The 23,616-nt window shown below is 40.3% G+C and overlaps 3 protein-coding genes across 3 annotated transcripts; all 3 read left to right on the top strand.

Annotated features, from left to right (window-relative positions):
* Positions 1 to 2,667: 2,667 nt before the first annotated feature.
* LOC119546295 lies at positions 2,668 to 4,623 on the top strand. The gene is made up of 5 exons (XM_037852479.1): positions 2,668 to 2,730; positions 2,786 to 3,037; positions 3,099 to 3,817; positions 3,871 to 4,242; positions 4,308 to 4,623. The coding sequence occupies exons 1-5, from the start codon at positions 2,668 to 2,670 to the stop codon at positions 4,621 to 4,623; spliced, it is 1,722 nt and encodes a 573-aa protein (XP_037708407.1).
* A 1,086-nt stretch (positions 4,624 to 5,709) lies between these two features.
* LOC119546293 lies at positions 5,710 to 7,442 on the top strand. The gene is made up of 4 exons (XM_037852474.1): positions 5,710 to 5,778; positions 5,870 to 6,555; positions 6,615 to 6,986; positions 7,052 to 7,442. The coding sequence occupies exons 1-4, from the start codon at positions 5,710 to 5,712 to the stop codon at positions 7,365 to 7,367; spliced, it is 1,443 nt and encodes a 480-aa protein (XP_037708402.1). The 3' UTR covers positions 7,368 to 7,442.
* Positions 7,443 to 8,781: 1,339 nt separating this feature from the next.
* Positions 8,782 to 10,934, top strand: LOC119547172. Its single transcript, XM_037853902.1, has one exon. It carries the CDS (start codon positions 8,857 to 8,859, stop codon positions 10,876 to 10,878), a length of 2,022 nt encoding a protein of 673 aa, XP_037709830.1. The 5' UTR covers positions 8,782 to 8,856; the 3' UTR covers positions 10,879 to 10,934.
* Positions 10,935 to 23,616: the final 12,682 nt, after the last annotated feature.

Raw genomic sequence — 23,616 nt, 5'->3', positions numbered from 1 at the left:
TTGGAGAAATTAACGTTATTGGTATCATATTCTTAAAATGTTAAACGAAAATTGTATTTAAAAGTGATTTTCCATTCGTGAACGATTATGGATTAGTGGGTTAATGGATTTGGCGCAAACGGAATTGTAACTGGATTTTCCAGAGCCTTACTTAGATGGCTAAAATTAATAAATTAGGAATAATTTGAATTTCTTATTTGAATCATGAGAAGTATTTTATTTACTGTACTGTATAAATAGACATTAACATATTTACAAATTTATTATTTTTTTGTTATTACTTATATTTTTAATATATTGAGAAACATTATATTTTAAGAAACAGTTGTTATCATAATCGTATGTTGAACTTTTAGTCATAAAAATGGCTAATTTATATAAAGACAGTTGGTTTTTGTATAAAAAATAACCTAATTTATTGCAAATTTAATTAAAATATATTCCCAATTTTGTAAAGGTATTTATCCCAGTGTATTTTCTGGATCCCTTAGGCTGACGGCTTTTTGTAGGTCGCCGACGTCGTCCTCGTCGCTTTTACGTTGTTCTGATGTGGTTGTTGTTGTCGTCAGGTCGCGGTTAATTATGTTTTTTGTATGTCCTTACGCATACCAAGACCCAAAAGGACGACGTCTTCCCCATATGTGCCTATGTGTGTGTGTGTGCGTGCGGCGTGTGTGTGATTATCGTCTCGGATTTAATGCGCACTTTGATGTGAAACATGGCTAATTTGGCTTTTTATGTTCTTGGCGGCGCTGCTCAGTTTCCCTTACTCGGTCCTGATTGCTGTTGTTTTTGGCCCTGAATGCGGTCCCTATTTTTGCCATATTTAAAGCCGCATTAGTGCCTAACTGGTGGCATTTTTACACAGTTTCGGTTTTAATGATGAGTATGTCAAATATATATATAAAATGTCAAACGTCAACAGAATGATGAAGGATTTTAGGAACAGTCAATTTTTTTCATACTCCCAATTTGAACAGATTTCTTGTTCTAATTATGAGTGACTGTTACTTTTTTTATATCTAGGATTTATAATTTTTTAAAGTATTTGAATGTAAGGAAATGTTTTTTCCTGCATTTTGAATCATTATTAATTTTATCTTTTATACAAAAATGTGATATATTTTTAATATTATTTAACTATTTTAAGTGCTAAACAGTACTTCATTCCTTTACCTGATTCCCTGACCTTTAACCTTTGTGATCTTAAGATGTTTTGCGATTTCAGCTTATCCCGCACTTAACTTGGCAATTTACTTCAATTTCCTGCCAGTTCTTGTTGATTCCACCTTAAAGCAGCTTTTACCCAGTCAACTTCCATGGAGACTAAGAGCTGCTGTTCTTTCAATTAATCCTGGGGAAAAAACATTCTCAGCTTGCAAGGCCTGTCGAATTTTTTGTACTGGGGCAATTTGTGAATTGTGAAAATTGATTTATGGCATTTTTGCGCAGCCATCTCACATTTCACTCTTCACTTTTCGCTTTGCTGGCGATGACAGCCGACGCACAACAGCCAACAAACGCCAAAGTCAAAACGGTAGAAAAAAAAGGGAGATGGCTAAAACAAAAAATTACGGCAAGCTAAAACAAATGGCAGACATAAATCCATCATCATCAACATTATCGTGATGGCCGAGAAGCAGCCAAGCGTTTGAACAAATTGACTGCAAGCAATTTGGGCGAGAAAGTGCAAAAAATAAGGAGCATAATTTAGACAAATATTGCTCATACGCAGTGGGGCTCATTAGGGACCTGTTCGGGTAGTAAACTTAAATAAATCGACAGGGAGTCGAAACATTAACCAGTCGCACTTTTGGAGCCTTGATTCGCAACTTAATAGAGTGCTTTATCAGGAGGCAATAAGTTATTTCAAGTCTCTGCCACAAAATAAACTGAAAGTTTATTAACAATTCTTGCCTCGGGTCGAATTAAATAATGGAAATTTGAAAATTCCCCCCTGGCCATCTGCAGATAAATTAGATTCAGACCAAAGTTTGGCCCAGTCAGGCAGTCCATCTGAATCGCAACTAAATTCCACTCGCATTTCGTTTAGCTTATAATTCACTTATAAAAGGGCAAGACCAGATGTTCGACTTTACATTTTGACCAACATTTTTCAGTTCTCAAACAACAACAAACAAGCAACTGTTTTTCGCCCTCTGGCTCACAATTAAGTTTAAGGATATGGTTTCGGTACGCAATTCTGACTGAAACTCTTTTAAGGTTAAAAGTCCATATTAAATAATTCAACATTTTTGTTTGGGTGTAGTGCTATCATTCATAAGCTCTGGCTCTTCTGGCTCTTTTAGTAAATTTGAGCTTGATAATGGAATAACTGATAAGACATAAGGTCCAATACGTATATAAATGAGAACAATTTGGCACATTAATAGGCAGCAGCCGATTTGGTCAGATTGGAATTTCTGTTGAAATATAGAGCAGCCGTACAGTCGGATGTTCATTTAATTCAAAACATCAAATTGGATCGGTCGAGAAGCTTGATTATTAAATCATACTGTTGGGAGAAACACTGACTATCTTCGTTCTCTTTTCCTAAAAGAAAAAGCAGCCATGAAACGAAGATTTATTTCCATTTTGGTCATGTTATTGACCTTTCAGAAGCCCACAGAAGGCAAGCAAAATTTTAATTTTATGAACGAAGAAGAAATGTTGCATTTGGGAAAAATCTATAAGCAAATTGATAGATTGAACAATCTGAATATAGTTCAGGTGAGTCCACATTCTTCTAATTCTGATCGCGGCAGTAATACTTAATACACCTCAGCATAGACATGGACCTGCCTTTGCTTTACACTCCGGCTACCTTACAGATTTCTATAATATAGAGGGTTGGATTTCAGAACTATACGGGGATATGAGACGGTACGAGTCGATGAAATTTGAAAACGATACGCAAATAAATTTGGCTGAGGCACAGGTTTCGATTGGGCGCGAGCAGAATTTTCAATTAATAGAAAATATTTACCTCAAACTCTTCAAGGATAACTTGATCGACTACCTGGCAAGGGGTAACCAGGTAACTAAATAATTTCCCTTGAAATAAAAAATACCTTCTATTCCGAAAAAAAACGTATTAGCTATGGCACATCTCTACTTGCAAAACGCCACAATCCCCTCAGCAATTTCTTTACACGTTCTATGTGGACTACATTCTACTAGAACTAAAGGCCCACGCCTTGGTAGAGTGGTCCTGGATGTTGCTCAGGAAGTTCGGAAAGGGAGGATCCATCGAGGAGGAGAAAGCTACTCGGAAAGCTTACCAGCGAAGGACTTCCGGAACTCTTCCAAAGATCAAGGACTTGATGAGTCAGGCAGATCGCTCCGTTTGGCGGTGCGACCCAAGGCAACACGAGGCCGGGGTCACCTACGAGGAGGTCACCCGCCTTCTGCAGGGCTACGTGGAGAACGAGGTGGACCTGAACAGCGACGGAACCTGCCGTCGTGACTGTGGCTACTACACATCCTCCAGAAGTCAGGGGTGTTTCGACAACAAGTTCTGTTCTGAGCAGCCAAAATGCGCCGGGGGAGTGTACGACTGTCGCTATGTGGAATCAGATATGCAGATTTGTCAGGCGGATAAGAACTCCAACAGACGGTACGAGTTCATCCAGTATGAAAGTGGACTTGTTCATGGACAGAAAGGATCCTGTGACACGTGGTTAAACCGTGCCAAAAGTTGGAATCGGTGGATTTTCCAGGAATGCAGCTACTGTGTTTGCCTATGCGATGATCAAAGCCCCAAGTCGGATCGGTTCTTTAACCTGCGACCTGTGATCGCCGATGTGGAGAAGAACAGGTTTGCTCTCTGTCAATTTTCCTACAACAAATATCTGAAACCATATCTTACAGAATCGTGACGGGACTTCGATTTGTTAAGAGCAATCGCATATTTCACCTGCAAATTCAGGAGGGCGAGCTCCTGCCCCTTGGAGTCATTAATGAGGCCACTCTTCAGTGGAAACCCGTGGATGCGTACACCATATCCGATGAGGACGTGAAGATAAACGTTGACCTCCACATGTTGACCTATGAGAAAAGATCCATTAATCTTGGCAAAGTGGAGGCGAACAACAACTCTGTGGTTACCGGGCTGCGGTTCCAAGTGGTCGGAACCCATCTTCAACTGGAGGCCCAATTCAGCAGAGTTGATTTCGAAAACGGAAAGCTCATCGAGCCGGAGACAACGAGCTCTTGGCTATCCGGGGGCTACGATGAACCAAGGTAAGTTTTTATATGTATCTTTAAAATAAATATATTACCTGATTTCTTTTCCATACTTATCTTAGGAAGAAGATATCCCTAAGGGACGCCCATGTGCCCACGCGATCCTCTGACTCTTCGATACCTTACCCGAGTGACAAACAGTATATCGAATTTACCAACACTGGCTTTGACCAGGATGCTGCCCAGACCACTGTGCCCTATATCGACATCCAGGAAGTGGTTTCTGAACCGGTGGTCCCACTCTCCGGAATTGGAGTTTACTTCAAGGGCAGTGACGGATATGGTGGATTTCTGGCACCCAAGATTATCACCTATGACTTTATGCCACACGTCCAGGTGCCCACGTGGGAGTCTCTGAACTCCAAGAGCCCGGAATAGTTTCACATCCACAGCATGTGTCTTTTCTTTTTAAAATACAAAGATTTAATTATGAGCTTAAGCTTTCTAGTACCTTTTTTATTTCGATGGACTGTGGTGGCTTTATTTCAGTTGATTGTCCACTTTAAACCTTTTTATGGTTATTGTTGTAATTGCATATAATAAGGAATCATTGGCACTTAAATGGGTAGGTACTAGTTAACATGAATTAAAATTTTGTTTTTTGAAAAAAACGAATCGTTTTTAAGTGTACCCTCTTCTTTATTTTCATTTGGCCTTGTGTAAACGACCTTGGTCTAACTCTTTAGTCGAATTTCATACGACAAGAGATATACAAGTGGAGATCAGTTATTTGGAGGCTTATTATAATCGGTATTTCATTCTGTGGTGTTTTGGTTACATCAGATAAGAAATTTAAAAACAATTGGCACATAAATAGCCGAACATAGCCGAATTGATCAGATAAGAATCTCAACTGATATAAAGAGCAGTCGTACAACTGGAAGCTGTTCATTAAATTCAAAACAACGGATCGGATCGGTCGAAGAGCTCGAGTTGTTATCAATATATTAGGGAGTCACCAGAGAAAAATTGTCATTGATTATTTGCCTCTAAATCATTTAACGTTGCGCAATTTATTTCGTACAAAAAAGTATGAAATGTGGAAATATTTTGTATTTCTCCATGCTTTTGGCCTATCTAAATTTAACAGAAGCCAACAAAAATAATCTTATGGATGACGAAGAAATGTTGCATTTAAGAGAAACCTTAAAGCAAGTTAATAGATTGGAGCAGCTAAATGTAGTTCAGGTGAGTGAGTTTTTCTTTAAAATTTGGATCATCTCAGTCATTTCCAATAAACCTCAGCACAGACATGTCGCTGCCTTTGCCATAGGTTCGAATGGCTATTTAAATGAAAGCATTCCATGTGTGAGGGATATGATAAATATCTATAATACTATAGATTGGATAACACGTCATTACCAATACTTAAACAAGTTCGAGATGGATAGGTTTGAGAATGTAACACAAATAAATTTGGCTGAAGCCCAGGTTTCGACCAAAGAAGATGATAATCTCCATGCTATGGAAAAGATAAACCTAAAGCTCTTCGGAGAAGATGACCTGATGGGCCAACTAGCCAGGGGAAACCAGGTAATCAAACACTTCCCTTAAAATAAAAAACACTTCTTATTTCGAAAAACCGCATTAGCAGTTACAACTCTATACTTGCAAAACGCCACAGTCCCCTCAGCAATTTCTTTACACGTTCTATGTGGACTACATTCTACTCGAACTGAAGGCCCACGCCTTGGTAGAGTGGTCCTGGATGTTGCTCAGGAAGTTCGGAAAGGGAGGATCCATCGAGGAGGAGAAAGCTACTCGGGAAGCTTACCAGCGAAGGACTCCCGGAACTCTTCCAAGGATCAAGGACTTGATGAGTCAGGCAGATCGCTCCGTTTGGCGGTGCGACCCAAGGCAACACGAGGCCGGGGTCACCTACGAGGAGGTCACCCGCCTCCTGCACGGCTACGTGGAGAACGAGGTGGACCTGAACAGCGACGGAACCTGCCGTCGTGACTGTGGCTACTACACATCCTCCAGAAGTCAGGGGTGTTTCGACAACAAGTTCTGTTCTGAGCAGCCAAAATGCGCCGGGGGAGTGTACGACTGTCGCTATGTGGAATCAGATATGCAGATTTGTCAGGCGGATAAGAACTCCAACAGACGGTACGAGTTCATCCAGTATGAAAGTGGACTTGTTCATGGACAGAAAGGATCCTGTGACACGTGGTTAAATCGTGCCAAAAGTTGGAATCGGTGGATTTTTCAGGAATGCAGCTACTGTGTTTGCCTATGCGATGATCAAACCCCCCAGTCGGATCGGTTCTTTAACCTACGACCTGTGATCGCTGATGTGGACAATAACAGGTATTTCACCTAGTCCAAAGGAGAAACATTACTAATATCAATCGAAACCTATCTTACAGAGTCGTGACGGGCCTTCGATTTGCTAAGAGCAATCGCATATTTCACCTGCAGATTCAGGAGGGCGAGCTTCTGCCCCTTGGAGTCATTAATGAGGCCACTCTTCAGTGGAAACCCGTGGATGCGTACACCATATCCGATGAGGACGTGAAGATAAACGTTGACTTTCACATGTTGACCTATGAGAAGAGATCCATAAATCTGGGCAAAGTGGAGGCGAACAACAACTCTGTGGTTACCGGGCTGCGGTTCCAAGTGGTCGGAACCCATCTTCAACTGGAGGCCCAATTCAGCAGAGTCGATTTTGAAAACGGAAAGCTCATCGAGCCGGAGACAACGAGCTTTTGGCTATCCGGGGGCGACGATGAACCAAGGTCAGTTTTTATAATGCGTAACATACAAAAAAATGTATTACCTGAGTGCTGTTTTTATTTTGTAGGGTGAAACTATCCCTAAACGACGTGCAAGTGCCCACGCGATCGTCTGTCCCCTCGATACCGTACCCTAGTGACAACCAGTATATCGACTTTACCAACACTGGCTTTAACCAGGATGCTGCCCAGACCACTGTGCCCTATATCGACATTCAGGAAGTGGTTTCTGAACCAATGGTCCCGCTCTCCGGAATCGGAGTTTACTACAAAGGCCGTGATGGCTATGGCGGATTTCTGGCTCCCAAGATTATCACCTATGACTTTACACCATACGTCGAGGTGCCCACATGGGAATTGCTGAACTCCAAAAAGCCGGAATAGTTTAAACTCTTGCTGTTGTATGCTTTTGTACTTGCACCATCCCAGTTGTATTACATTTTATTAATGAGTGATCAATTTAAGCCCAGAGAAGAGTAAACAAAGCGTTTTTAATTCTATTAGTATATTTTGTGTTTATGGTTTTGTTTATATTGGAATTCCATTTAAAACTATTTTGCACTTATTTGCTTATCGCAATGTTCCATTTTTTTTAATTCGAAATCAGCAGATAAGAAATGAAAAGAAAACATTAAATGAAATGAAAGAATTGATGATTCAGACTCTTGAGCTTAACGATTTATTTTGATGTTATCAGGTCATTGTGTCACCATTTTTATTTATTAAAGCGAAAAAAAATCCATGAAGTAAACTATCGCTCTTTACGTATTTTTTAGAATTTTTAATCATGTTTTTGACTTCAAGAGATTGACATTGTGACATGCAATTTTTTAAAACTTTATGTATTTGACTTCTTATTTAAAAAGAGAGATTGCCAGGGTGGCTTATAATTCATTTGGGATCAGAAGGGCCAATAAAGATTGGTATGACGCCATCAGGTCTGATTCCATTATGACCCCAGGCAAGTCAGCTTGCTGAACCTTAACCTTCCACCAGTCCCACTCCCTTTATCCCTTGGGACTGCTGCAGTTTGGCAAGGAGCAATATCAAAATTTAGGAACAGCACCAAAGGACCAAGAAGACCAAAACCTTTTTTGTCGCATGCTCAGCGCGGATTTTGACTGCATAAAATATGAAATTAAATTGCTAGCCAACAAAATGGCGCCGGGGAAAATGACAAAAATATGAGACAGAAGTGCAGAACCCCCGTATTTTTCCCCCACTTTTCCACGGAAAAGCTCTTTTGGCACTTTGTTGCGAATTCTCTTGGCGCTGTCGAGTTGATGACTTGCAGCTGTCGCATTTCTTTTCTGACTTTAGCAACTGCAGTGGAACCAAACGAAACGGCTGTTGGCACCTGGTTAGCCACCAGCTGGATGTGGATGTGGATGTGGATCCGAGAGTTGGGAATTTATTTGACGGCAAATATTGCGGCCGCTCATGGGAAGTTCACTTCGCAACCAAAGACAGAAGATAAGCATTAAATGTAAATATAACAATAGAAAGATTTTTCATGACAATTTTACTAGTTTTGTTTAAAGAAAACCCTCATGATCAGTATGCATGAGGATAAATCAAGAGATTTTTGGCAATAACATCACATATGTATGTATCAGTATTCGATTATAATGGGTACATGCAATAACGCCCAGTGAAATATAAACCAATAGCGATATTTTGGTTCGTTCTATGGATAACTTTTACTTGGAATAAGCCGGACGTATAAACGTAGTAATAGGTCTTACCTTAAATAGATTTCTTGAAAAAACGTATTTCGAATCGTTGTTAGCCTTGACTTTCCTATCTCATTCATTTTATTTTCTAAAATTGAATATTCTTTCTCCCCATTTTGAGATCTATTTTTGATATTATCATGGGCGAAAGGAACTTTCGCAAATTGGGCCTGGGTGTAATCCTGACGGCCCTCATCCTCTACACGGTGCTCTTTATGGACACACAGATATACGAGGCAGGTGGAAGGATACACAATGCATTCTTCGTGAACACAGACGGATGTCGCATTATAGCCATGGATGTGATGAACCCAACAATCGCCAAATACACCGATTGGGAGTGGAAGGACGAGCGATTCTACCTGGAGTGCCCATATCAGACTTGGTTCCGAACGGAGGTGGCCAACGGGGAGTGGTACCTGAAGCTAATCCGCGACATCGATAAGATTCTGGAGGAAAACGATCTAACTCACGACTGGCAGATAAAGTGCTTTTGGTTCCATATGGACGTCGTATCACGATGGAGGGCCAGGCTTTCACATCGAACCCAGTTCCCTCTAGAGTTTCCATATGCCCTGAAAGTCCCCAAAGGTGTGAGGCATTTGCGAATAAGGTGCATTAATATTTTTACAAACAAATCATTGTACGAAGATGCCCATTTCTTTGTTCAACCTCCACCGGAAAAGTTGCTTAAGAAAGCTCCACCGACTTTAAAGTACTGGGATGAGGAGAAATATTCAAATAAGGAGACACCACCCATTTCCGTGATGATCCTAGGCCTGGATTCCGTATCGCATCTTAATTTGCTTCGCCAGATGCCGAAGACGGTGCGATATATGCACCAGAATATGTCGCATGTGGAGTTTTGGGGCTTCAACAAGATCGGTACCAATACCTTTCCGAATTTAATAGGTTTACTCACGGGTCTCAGTGCCTCAGAGTCGCAGAAGTTTTGGCTGCGACAGAATTATATGGATAATTTACCACTGATTTGGAAGGAGTACAAGAAGGCCGGCTATAATACCAGTTTTGCCGAGGATATGGCCATATACTCAATGTTTTATTATGGCAAGCCAGGCTTCAAGCGTCCCACCACGGATAACAATTTGCACGAGTTTATGGTGGATATGTATATCATGCGACAGTCCAGTTCGGTGGCGGACACCCATTGCGTTGGAGAGAGGACCTTCATGGATGTCCTTTTGGAGATGATTGACCGTCTGCTGCCCCACAAACAGCGCTATCCGTTCTTCTCATTCTACTGGTGGGCCAATGGCTTTCATGAGTTCTTCAATTCTCCCCGTCTTGCGGATGGAAGATTTGAGCGATTGTTGAAGAGCCTAGATGACTCCGGTATTACCAATAATACCATCATACTATTCATGTCGGATCATGGCTTGCGATGGGGTCGCTTTCGCAGAAGCTTTCAGGGAATGATTGAGGACTGCCAGCCGTTTTTATCTGTTCTTTATCCCGATTGGATGAGGAAGAAGTATCCCACGGCCATTAGGAACCTAGCTGGCAATGCCCATAGTCTGATAACCACCTACGATCTTCACGAGACCTTGAAACATATCTTGGATCTGAAATCTCTGAATGACAAGCCCATTGCCCAGAAGACTGAGGAATTGTGGAAACTCAAGGGCTCGAAAACCCCAAGGGCCGTCAGCCTTTTTCTTCCCATTCCGCCCTGGAGGACCTGCAACACTTCGCATATACCCAGCGAATTCTGTCTGTGTCACAAGCAAGTTTCCATTCCCGAGAGTAATCGAGTTGTGAAAAAGGCGGCCAGCATTATCATTGATTATGTCAACCAGTTGATGGCGGAGTATCCCGTTTGTATTCCCTTGGAATTGGATTCTATTGAAAGTGCCTATTTTGCTGCTCCCCAGAGGGATAATGAATACTACATCGAGAAGGGGCACAAGAACTCGTATCCCGAGCAAGGTCCCTATTGGGAGAAGCGAAAATATGAGGACAGGGATATCGTGGTGCGATTGAAGACCAAGCCGGGAAAGGCCTATTTCGAGGGAATGACCCGCAGGCAGGGCAAAAAACTTTCCCTCGTGGGGGAAGTGGTTCGAGTTGGCGATGATGGCAACAAGAACAACGACTGCATCGAGAATCCCTTACTGGAACCATTTTGCCACTGTGCAATATAGGGTTTTCAATTTATTTTAACGAAGAAAAAACATGAATAAACGTGTGATAAATTTCATCAGCTATTTTTTCTGGTATGAAATGGGATTAATAAATCGTAATAAGTCCAAAGTATTCATTTTTACATCAAATATATTTCCCTAAAATATTAAATTTAAATATTATAGTTCAATAACAATTGTGATATGATATTTGTTTTTATTGACGTGAAATGTTTAAAGATAATATCTATATTTCATATTTTCTACCAAATTGCTTTTTTTCGAAATACTGTATGCCGACTTTTTTTTTGTGCTATTCCATTTTCAATTTTGTGAAGCAATATTTATTTTCATTTTTGAAGCTTATCTTTAAAAATGAAAGTACTTCACCTTATCGACAATTATTTAGAATGTTTTAAGAAAACTTGAAACTTTTATGCAAACTTTGGAGGCAAAGTATCCAATCCAAATCTTTCCACTCCATCCAAACTAATCTCCGGTTGATTTTTCTTCGCCCATCGTAAACTGAAAACTGCCCTCAATAGCTTCTGGTCCTGGCAGCATCATACCCCACCAATTATCTGTGAGTTATAACTTTTGATTTTGCACGTCGAACTTCTACCAATTAGTGGCCTCTGCCGCCGGTGGCGAGTCTTTAAAAGTTTGCCGCATGAGTTGGCAGATGCCAATGGAGCACCTGCGGGGGAACTTTTGAGGGATATACTATACATAGGATGGTTTGCAGGTGGACCACTGCGATTCCGAACTAATGGCATAAGCCGCTTATGTACCATGTACTCTCGTACTGGCAGTTTGCTCTTACTTTTAACCCACTCACCAGCAAAAACTTTTTTAGGATTATGGCAGATTTGCCAAGCACACATATATGTATAGCTGGGGAAAGAGACAGATAGAGGGGTGCGATAAGGAAAGGGAGAGAGAGCAAAAAGCGAACGCTTTATAGTTTCAATATTTGCCTTGTCCTGTTCGGGGAAAATCCCCTGGGCACATAGAGCAGCAAACGCAGCACGGATTTTTAAATGGACTGGCAAACATTTGGTGAAAAACTTTAGGAGAAACAGAGACAGAAAGGTTTTTTGCAGAAAGAGACGGAAATGTTGGCTCCGTTTTACAGTAGTTCAGTTTTATTGTTTTTAGCCAATTAGTCTTGGTCTCTAAACCGTCTCGGCAATCGTCTTGAATCTCTCCCCAAGGCGTCCTTAGCCAAACGAAATTTATATACACTCGTTTCAGGGCTTCCTTGGAATCCTTTGGCGTCGGCCAAAGGAAAGTTAAAATATGTTTTATGGAGGACCATCAAATTTGAAACACAGCAGCAGCTTCTGTTAAGTCAGAAAATTAGTCTGTGGGTGTCTTTTACAAAAAGTTTATCAAGTTATTCTTATAAAAAACCCAAACTATAAAATTATTTACCAAATTGAAGAACTTTTTAAAGAACTAAAATAGTTTTTTAAAATGTTTGCTTACAGAATATTATCAATACTAGGTATATTTTATTTGGTTTGTATCTTATGGTATTTTATTAACTTTAATAAAATGTCTCAGACAACTCTGAGAACAGTAGTGTATTCAGAGCTTCAACATGCCATTTCAATTCCTTGCCTTGTTTTCGTTTTGCGTGTGAAACTGAGAAACATAAGATAGCCGGATAAAATCCATTTACCATGCTTAAGTTGCTGCTAAAATGATTTATGTGCCGAGTTTATTTATTGCACCTCAATGAATCCAAATTTAAATGTTTCGCCAGCGGAGCAGGAAAACCGTAGAATTTAACGCACGTCAGGAGGTAGACAAACATCCGGATGATAAAAAAGCAAATTCAGGGATAATCGAATTGGAAGGCGGAAAATGAAAATGGAAAATGCCAACTAGAACATAAAATGCATTCAAAGCTTCAATTGTTGAAACTTCCCAAAAAAGTGTATATATATATATATTTATGTGAATTATGTTATTTATGGTTGAATGGGGAGGAATGGGATCAGCAAACAAAAAAATTTATAGATATAAATTTGCCAAACGGATGCTTTGTTGGGCACAAGAGGATACATTTTGTGCATTCGTTTGGAAGGATTTCAGCTCCTCTTCAGCCTGTTCAAACAGATTGCGAATAATGCGACTTAAATGATTTAAACCATGCAAGCAGAAACAGATCGGATTTTGAGAAAATAAACCTAAGTCCGAATGAATTTCTTAATAAGCCCCGCCTGATTGCTCTGCTGAACTCATTTGTAATTTAAGCTATTTAAAACTAGCTTGGATTGTTTACTTACTGTTGAAATCAATTGCTGATAATTTTGGCGAATGGCCTAATAATTCCTCAATAACTCAATTAAATTGCCCAGCTAAGCTTAATATAAATTAGCAGTCATAAGATCTGCTAATTATCTGCTCCATCTAACCAAATTTAATTATTCTCTCCGATATAACAGCCACATGTAGAAAATGCTCCCATAAAATGAGCAAATGATGTCCATCAGTTATTAGAAAACCACACAAAGAAGCAACTAACCAGGACAAAGGATAACTGGCACAGACAAGGACAATTACAGGGAGCACAACTGAAGTGGAGTGTCCAGGATGGGAGTCGAGTGCCAGGATAACCGCATCAACCGCAGCAGTTCATGAGGATGCTGAAAACAGGACCAGGTCAAGTGGTTCCTTTTGAAAGGAGCAATACTAAATGGAGAAATTGGAGAAGACTCTGCTGACCCAACGGCAAGCCACAAATATCAATAAGCCAACTAATTGTCCAGGTTATAGCCAGAATAATCTATGTGATTGGTCAAACGTTTTCAATATTTCCTGAAAACAGCAGTTTGCCCCCTGTCCCGACTAAATTTTCCAAAGGAAAACCCCAAGAATAAAGCTGTAGCTACCTTTCCTTTCTATTCACGGCAATTCCAAACAATAAGTTGCCATTTTACTGCTAAATTCTTAACCTTGTCCTCAATCGTAAAGGGAGCAGTCGTCTCCTGTTTTCCCTCGCTTTTCCTCCAGATGTTGCCCAAGATTATTTTCACCATTTTCCTTGTGGCCTTTGTTTGGTTCCCTAGAATAGGAAAAATTGCTAGGGAAAATGGGAAGGAGCTTTCGTGGGCTGAAGCCTAATCAGATATTTACGCCGCAGGCGGTGGCTCAGAGAAGAAAAAATATCCAGTGGTACACCTTCCTTACACCGAAAGAAAATCCATGTATTTTAAAATATTTACTGTACGTTATTCTATGTGAAAGAAGCTTACTATATATATTTTTGTGCATTTATATTCTTTAAAGAGATGAAAAGTATAAACTTACATTAAGTTTACTCATACAATGTGTTATTTTTCTCACTGTACTCATATTACATTTGAGCTTTGGGCTTTCGACTCTCGCTGGGTGTTAAAATAAATGAGGAGCATTTAAGGCCAAATCCCCATGGCAGACCAACATCATCCGCAGTCCGAATCCGAATCCGAATCGGAATCGATATGTGAACCCTCCTCTCCATATCTTTCCACTTTCTGTGTTTCCTGGGAAATCCGTTTCCTGTCAAGCTTTCCCTTAATTGGCAGCATTTATCAAAAAATTTCATAGCCATAATGCTGGCATATTCTGCATAAATTTAACACCGCCTAGGGGGTGTGGCATAAATCCGTAAACCCATACATCTGCATCGGAACGTGTCCAAGTAGAAGAAGCCCAGAAATCGGGTCGCAAGTTCCACTTTCTCTTGACTTGGAGCTCCTTTGTGTGTTCCCTGTTTGATGTGTTGTGTGTGGAACAAAAAAAAGTGGGAAAGGAGAAAAGTTTATGGAGCGCATTTCACTTGACCTGCTTGGAGGTTTGAGATCCTCGAGAGCGAATGGTAAAGGGAAATGGGATGGAAACTATTCGAGGAGCGAATAAAGTTTGCTTTATACTTTCATTGTAGGCCAAGGCAAATATTAACTGTGGATTGAGGGGCGTACATCGAACTGCGGATACATCTACTTAATTGACCCACTCCTCTAATTAATTATCTCCCATTATGAGCATGGGATTAACACCCGATTGCATTTCAGGCGCTTTAATCGCTGCTCAACCGCAATTTTCCCCTCTCCAATGGCTTTCTCCTTTACCCCCGGAACTGCACTTCCGGTTCAATTGGCCAACCTCGAAACCGGAAGGATATTGCGCCTACTGCACAAATTGGGGGCGTGCCCAGTTGTTGTCCCTCCTCACTGGTCTGCTGTTAATGAAAAGGAAGCGCAATGGGGTTCCACTATCTCCCACTTCCCCTGCACTCTCACATATGAATAAATTATTGATATCCCAAATTCACTTCGATATGGAACTTGGCTCCGAGCATTCCAACACTCGCAAAAATGCAAATATTAAAACAGTTATGAATGGGAGTGCTCCTTCGCCACCCTTTTAATCCTTCGTCCTGGGGAATCTTTAATCCCTGACTGCCCACCAAACAAATGAGGATCAAAGGGGGGAAATGGGTTCTGGAATTTATGGGGAGTTGGTATCCTCTTTCCACACTCACTGGCATATTTAATGTGTTTGCAAATCACGGCTATGGGAATTACCGGGGGGTTAAATAGGGGAAAAGCGTAGCTCGGGGATTTTCATTTGGTCAGCTGCACAATTCTGACCAAATTGGCAAACATCAGGGGCAAAAGGCTGAAGGCTTTCATATGAGGGTACCATATATGAGATGTCATGCGGGTTTGCTCTGCATTCAAATTGGGATCAGATGAGAGGTGAAAATGTGAGGGATTTAATTAGATATTTAGGAGCTTATGAAGGGAAACCTTAAAGTGAATACTTAACATTTTTAAAGACTACCTACAGTTAAATTTTATAATGGTAATAATAACTGATACCTTCAGTGGCAATTGCAATAATTAAGGATCAGGAATTAAGAAGCCACAAACTGTTTAGCTATTTGAACGTCACTTTAGTTATCTTGTAGGTTTTCCTTCCTTACTCAGGAATAAACCAAAGCACAATGCCAAAGAGAAACTGACGAACAATGGATGGTTTCCAATCTGCAGTACCCACGAGGAGAGAGGACGGCGCAGGACATCCGAGCAGGACAACCACGAACCGTCCACGTCACAAACAGGAGCAGGAGGACAAACAGCGGAGACAGCCGACAAGGACGATAATCAACTGGTAAACAGCCGCAGTCGCCACCAACCTCCAATCTCCAATCTCCTCCTGCCTTTGACTTCAAGGACCTCTCGTCTCCTTTCCACTGCAGCAGCAATTAAATTTGCCAGATTCCGTAATTGCGTCATGAACGGACGACGAGATCTGCCACGCCCCATTAGCCCCGCCCACAAGCTAGTGGTTGCTATTAAAAAATCATAAATTAAGTTGTGTTATCCTTTTTTAACCTATCCTATTCCTATCCCCAATGCCTTCTAGTCGAGTTGGTAGGAAAGCATTCTGGTCCCTAATAAAGTGCTCTTTGATTGCTGTTGGATGTTTATTGCGACTTTTGTTTTATTTCTTTCATTGCCACTAGATGCGGAGAAGAAAAACGCATCTGCAATCTGTCTTTCATCCATTTTCATTGCATTTTCATAGCTTCAATTGTTAATTAATTTCTTATTCTCTTGCCATTTCTCTCTGCTTTCTTTTGGCTTTGTTTTTGTGGTTCTGTTTGGTTAATTGCCATTTTGTTGTTTCAGTTTGCCTCGTTATACCCTTGCAGAGGGTATATTGATTTCAGTCAGAAGTTTGCAACGCAGTGAAGGAGACGTTTCCGACCCCATAAAGTATATATATTCTTGATCAGCATGACTAGACGAGTCGATCTAGCCATGTCCGTCTGTCCGTCTGTCCGTCTGTCCGTCTGTCCGTCTGTCCGTCCGTTTCTACGCAAACTAGTCTCTCAGTTTTAAAGCTATCGGGCTGAAACTTTCCCAAAAGTCTTATATCTTTTGCAGGTAGTATATAAGTCGGAACCAGCCGGATCGGACAACTATATCTTATAGCTCCCATAGGAATAATCGGACAAAAAAATGAAAAAAAATTATATCTTTGGTGTTTTTTAGCATAAAAACTCCTAAGCTTGGAAATAACAATTTTTAAATAATTTTGAATTTTGAATTAAATATTATCGAAATCGGACGACTATATCATATAGCTGCCATAGGAACGATCGGAAAATTTGTGGAAAAATAATATGAAAAAAATTATAGCTTCGGTGTTTTTCAACATATAACCTCCAACGCTTGGAAATAACATTTTTTAATTAGTTCTGAATTTCGAATTAAATTTTATCAAAATCGGACGACTATGTCATATAGCTGCCATAGGAACGATCGCAAAATTGGTAGAAAAATAATATGAAACAAATTATAGCTTCGGTGTTTTTTAACATATAACCTCCTACGCTTGGAAATAACATTTTTTAATTAGTTCTGAATTTCGAATTTAATTTTATCAAAATCGGACGACTATATCATATAGCTGCCATAGGAACGATCGGAAAATTGCTACGAAAATAATATGAACCAAATTATAGCTTCGGTGTTTTTTGACATATTATCTTATACTATTGGGAATATCATTTTTTGTGTTTTTAAATTTAATAATTATAGCTGCAAGGGTATATAAGCTTCGGCTTGCCGAAGCTAACTTCCTTTCTTGTTTTTCCTTCACTTTCTGGGGATTGAAAAATATTTCCAAACTGATTGCACTCTGCTGATGAACTCATTGAAAATTCAGTCAAAGTTGAACCCACAAAATGATCTGGCCAGGGGAAGTACTTTCTTTTCCCCCTTTAATCTCTTATTACGGGATTCCCCATTCTGGCAGCCTTGAGACAGGATTTTGGTTTACTTTCTGCCATAAATTGTAAATAAACTCGAAAGCCGCCGTGAACTTACAAGATGAGTCATAAACTTTCGAAAGACAAATCATAAAAACGGGGAAAACACGAATTCCTTTTTGAGATGTGTGGTGAGAAAAATAAGAGGCTCAGGGGAAATAATTTATTAAATATTTTAATAAATGTATGGAATTTATCAGATTAACTGAGGTTGCACATAGCAAACAGAGTGAACTTCCCCGCTTTCTAATTTTCACTTTCCCTTATTTTCCCTATCCTAATATTTAAGCAACCTTTTGACTTCTTCATTAATCAATTCCCCACCCTCTTCAATCGGAGCAGAAGGAGATTTTGATATATTACTAGGGACCAACTCCCCATGATTACTTCTTTAATTAAAGCTTCTACAAACTCATGTCCTGCTGAGAGGAGAAGAGTGGCGGAAATTTAATAAAAATGTCACAGCTGAGCTGTGCGAAAGGACCTTCTATTCTCGCTTTCAATTTCCCCAAGGACCTTGGCAACCTCCCACGATAATTATGAAATGGAACTAATTTTTTCAGCTGTCGCCGGAGAAGTTTTTCCAGCTGCGAACTGACCACTGGGAAAGCTTTAAGGCGGGAAATTCTGAAAGAGAAAAGCCAGAAGATGTGAGTGAGTGATTTGCATGATGATACTTTCTCCAGTTTTCTTTTCTTCCTCAAACCACAAACGCATCCTCTTGAATAAATTCCAATGGCCAATTTTGGACAAACTTTGTGACATGTGGAGGATGAGGATCTGGTGGTTTACCCGTGGTGCCAATGTCATCCAGGCAACATTCTGACAATTTGTGTAAAGCAAACGGGAAAAGCCGGAGGAAGAGTTCCCCTGCTGAATTATTCATAAATATGCAACGCATTTCCATCTTGTTTTAGGTTCGGTGGAAAATTCACCTTTAACCGACGACAGGCCAGGGAAAATGCGGATACAGATTTGTCGAACTAGAATCCTGCGGAGGTGAGCTTGACATTGAACATCCTTTGGCGTCGGAAAAGATGGAAGGCATTTCCTTGATATTTACTGAGATTGTGGGCTATGCAAATCAGAGGAAGTCAGTTGGAAAGGGATATCCATCGATGGGATTATGTTTGCTGTACTGGAATAAAATCACCTTAATATTATTGAATTAGTTGTATATATTGCCCAATATTTAAGTTTAATTTTGTTCTTTAGTATGGACATGTAACGTTTATAGATTCCGGATGCATACATACCTTTTTGACATTTACGTCCAACTTATTTCTTATTTTACTATCCGCAGACATTTTCGGTTTCTTTTTTACAATCCCGCATTATAAATTATTCTACCTCCCACTTTCCCTCCCCCTAGTTATATTGTTGGCCTTATCCAAAACCAAACAGTTTTCCCCGAACCATTTTCCTTTTCCCGCCTCAGAGTTCCTCTCCTTTTTTCTCTTTGCAGACGTTTTATGGTTTTGCACTTAGCAATTAACGAGTTTACTCTTTTTAGTGCTACTCCCAGTGCCCGCATCAAGTGGACATATCCTCCTCCACCCCCTCCACTTTCTCCCCCTTTGGAACCCGCTTTCTCCACTCCTTTCACCACCCAAAAACACCTCCCAGTTGGCTCGTTGCTCTCAATTAGAGTGTCACTTCCGTTTGGAATTTAGTTCGCTGCTGGACAAATTTACCTATGTGCAGGTGCCATCACCTCCGCTTTCCCACCGCCTATTTTCCCTACCCCTCCTTGACCCCTCCCTGTTTTTCCACCCACTTTCCCCCCTTTCCAGCTGCCATAAAAACGGAACTCGGACACGAACTGCATTGCGGTCTTTTGCTCTTCGGGGGATGCTTAATGGAAACAGGATGAGGATGTGGATGTGGATCTGGAGAGATTCCGACTTGATCCCGTTTGGGTTCGTTGGGAAATTATCGTACTTCGGAGAGTTCTTAATTTGGGGAGGGGTTCAACCGAAGTTCAAGGTCCGACAGCGAATTTATTCCGGGGAAATTGCCATTTCATTGCATTAAATTCTGTTCGCGGACAAAGGAAACTTCTCACCATTTTCTCCTGAGTTCTGGTTACAAATGAATGCACTTATTCTTTGGAGTTTCTACTTTCTTTGCTCTTATTACCTCTCCTGCAATCACTTTCTACTTAGTTGCTTTCTTTGTGGAAAATGCAGCGGAAATTATTTCTAAATAAAAGTAGCAGGGCCACAGAAAATGGGAAAATGTCAAAGAAATTTAAGAACCAGAAGGGAAGTGCGATTTCATTGGAAGGCAGGATGTATTGCAGTGAAAACTCTGATTGAATTGGTGTCAGGGAATCGGAAAATAAAAACAGGTGGGAAAACAAAAATTTTAAAGGTGAGGGGAAGAGGAATGAGGAATTTCCTTTGAAGCTGTTTTCATTTCCGGAAAAGGTTCGAAACACATGTCGCTCCTCACCTTTCACTGGCCTTTCCACTTTAATTTTCTTTGCGGTTTCCTTCTAGCTTTTTATCTTCCCTTTCTCCCGCGTTTCCCCGGAAGTTAACATTAATTATAGGAAAAGTGCCTGCGAACCCATTTTCACATCATTAAAAATTATTTATGTGGGCCAAGTGGAGGATAACAGGAAGCCAAGGATACAATTTAAGCAGAATTAATGTCTGTCTTCGCCTGTTATATCTTTTCTCAAATATGAAATAGCAAAACGGCTTTACAGAACTTCGACTGCTGGGAGGAATTCGCGAATCTTCAGAATCGCTTTGTCCGTCTCATTGAAATTTGCATAATTCGCAGCGAGTTTTGTGGCCAAAATTTAACGAGCCACACAATTTGTCAGCGGACAACCTCAAATTATTCATGGCCAGTCAAAAAGGCAGGACAGGTGTGAAAGGTGGGAAACTCTGTCTGTGGAGCAATCAACTTTTGTGTCTATGAATTTGTAATTGGGGAGAGCACAGAAGTTAAATGGAACGGAAGCAGACGAAAATTAAATGCCAAGGAAGGCTGGGTTAAGGTGAAAATAGGTGGCTAAATGTCTGGAAATCTTCTAAGAGAGAATGGAATTATTTAAGGGGTTCATGGGTTTTCTTATATAACTAAAATTTAAAAAAATTACTGAACTACTATTAGAAAATAAACTAATATTTATGGGCTTGTAAGCTTTAATGTTGTATAATTTGTAAACTTCCAAATATAAATTAGTGCCCATTTAGACACAACATTAGACAAAAGCCAAAACGCAAATAGAGCAGCAATGTTGATATCAGGATGTAATGAGGGGGGAGTACAAGTACAACCGGTATGTTACCAAATGGAAAACAATTTTCAAATTAATTCGGAATACCAAAAACCAACAGAAATACTGCAGATGGACAGGGAAAGAAGGCGGGGTCTCTGGGAATAGAAACATTTCATTTGTGGTCATCGGTAAATAATTTAGAGCTGCTGCAGCAACCACTCTTCCACCGAATTTCCCTGTTTTCCCTGATGATATATTACCCCGATATCCGCGACTGAGCTATTTAATCAACAAATTATACGGACACACAATGTGGGCGGTGATGCGGATGGGGGCGTGGCATTGGGCAATGACAATTGAAACTGTCAGATTGGACAATAGAAATGACAGCTTAAATTTCATAGTTACGTTTTAGATAATAGTGATTCGTGTGAGAAATATTTATTGATGAAAATAAATGAAAGCGAAGCGAATTTTTGGCCCCAGGTCTTTCAATTTATTTTGATCGATTTGCCCGACACGGCTTGAATTTCATTTTGGCATATTTGGCAACTTTTCAACTAGTTTTTTCGGACGCCTTACCAATGCGATTCAAACAATATTCTATCACGATTCTCTTAGCCGCTTTTTCAATTTGCTTGGGGCTTGTGTTTGTTTATCAATCGAATTTGAATTTTGTAGGATAAACGAATTGAACGAATGAAGAATTTAACAATCTGATAAGAAAGAGTCTCTTTAATAACCATTTATTTGGTTTGGTACGGGAATCTCAAAACATATTTCCATCTAAAATGGATTTAAATTGTATCCCCATCAATAGTTCAACTTTATCATTGGTTTTCCTTTCAAGTCTTGAATTATTGTCTTGGGGCAGTCCACGAATTCATAGGAATTCCAAGGATGTCCGCCGTATACATCATCCCCTCAATCATCATCATCTTCATCGATGAATTCGCACGTGACCCAATGCCATATATTTTCCTTCCTCTCGATTTCCCCCAATCCTTCGCTGGGAAAACAAAGGAGTCGGGAAAACGTCAACAAACACAAGCGGGGAAATCGTGAGTGGGATAAAAGAGGGGTGGGGAGGAGGGAAAATGTTCTCAAGTCAATTCGCCAAGTGAATATTTTGTGTCGCTTTCGTATTTTGCATGCGTATTTCCCAATCCCACTGCCAATATGCTAAGGGTGGGAAAGAGATGGGGATAGCAGAGGGAAGGAGACAGAGACACACATGTTGGCTTTTCCGAAATTCTCTTCTCACGTAGCCGTAAACCATTTTGGGGCAAAAAAAAAACAGATAAAAGAAGCGAAACCGAGACCAAACTACAAATTTTGCATGGCGGATGAGAAATGCCAGGACCACGCCCCCTCTAGGCCTCCTCCCTCTTTCAAAGGCCTTTCTCCAGACTGAGGCGACTTTATTACGGGCCATTCTTCCCCGAGGGAAAGGAGAGGAGAATTGAGATGAACGCGACATTTCAACGAAATTAAAAGAAGGCAAAATGCTGAGAATGTCCTTTGGAAAAGGGAGAAAAGGACGGGGAACCATCGAGCTTGCCAATTTAATTCGTTTCTGAATTCCAAATCCAGTTTGCTGGCTTTTGGCCAAAATAATTTACAATATTTACGGGGCCATCAAGAGAAGGAGTCGAAGGAAAATCTTGGCCAGCAAAGTGGGTCAAAGGAGGTGGAACATGGGGCATTTGGTTATGCGAGTAAACATGAAATTAATATGCGATATGGAGGCATTCAAATGCAAATACCAATAAGATGTTAAGTAGATTATGAATGCAACAACAAGGGAGTTATTTAGTAAATTAGGAATGAGCATCGTAGTTGGAAGCCTATAAACTAGCATTATTTTATTTGAATGAGGGATTTTCCACAAGTGCAGATTAATGATGAAGTGGGGTTAGACCTTTCTGGAATAACAGAGGGTTTTCTCAAATTTAATCGACCTAACTATGCATGAAACTGCCATATCCTCTCACTATAAAGTTGGTTATACACCTGACCTTTGGTCATTATCCCACTTCCACCCTTGAAAGCCCTCCATGGATTCACTTAAGTTCATTTGAAAACTTTCCTCCCAACTACAGCTTACTTAAATATGAGTGAAACCAAAGGAAAAACTAATTTGGGTCTCAAAAGAAGCCAGAATATGATAACTTATCCCATAAGTTTCTCCCCCCCTTTCCACCTGAGCAGATTGTTTCGGTCGGAGGCAGTTCCTCTTCCATATTTGGGGATTCCTCAAGTTGAGGAGGATATCTAGAGGAAGTGGAAGTGAGCCACATAATTCCTGGACCTCTGACAATTTGAAACTTGCACCGCGAAATTACGCGGACTGATGAGCAAAGTTGGCCCACAGAGACATTCAGCACTCTCCGTTTTTACTCACATTCATAGAGATGAGAAATTACCCACAGAGAATTGGAGAGAGATGGGAGATGAGAAGTAGGGGAGTGAAAGAGAGGGCTTCTCTGGCTGCTCAAGTATCGTGTAAATGGCAACAATTTTGTTGAAGTGAGCAGCATATTTTGAATACCTCCCACATTAAATTATAATGCACTCGTAAAGAAGTATAGTCGTTTAAAAAATGATGTAACCAATTTGATATATCATAAAAAAACCCTAAGAAACCATTTTTTTTTTGTTTTAAATCAAGATAAAGTTAACAGATGGATTT

This window comes from Drosophila subpulchrella, chromosome 2L, assembly GCF_014743375.2.
Source record: "Drosophila subpulchrella strain 33 F10 #4 breed RU33 chromosome 2L, RU_Dsub_v1.1 Primary Assembly, whole genome shotgun sequence".
In the NCBI taxonomy this organism is placed as follows: domain Eukaryota; kingdom Metazoa; phylum Arthropoda; class Insecta; order Diptera; family Drosophilidae; genus Drosophila; species Drosophila subpulchrella.
The sequence above is the reverse complement of the archived record's forward strand: the minus strand, read 5'-3'. Positions and strand labels throughout refer to the sequence as shown.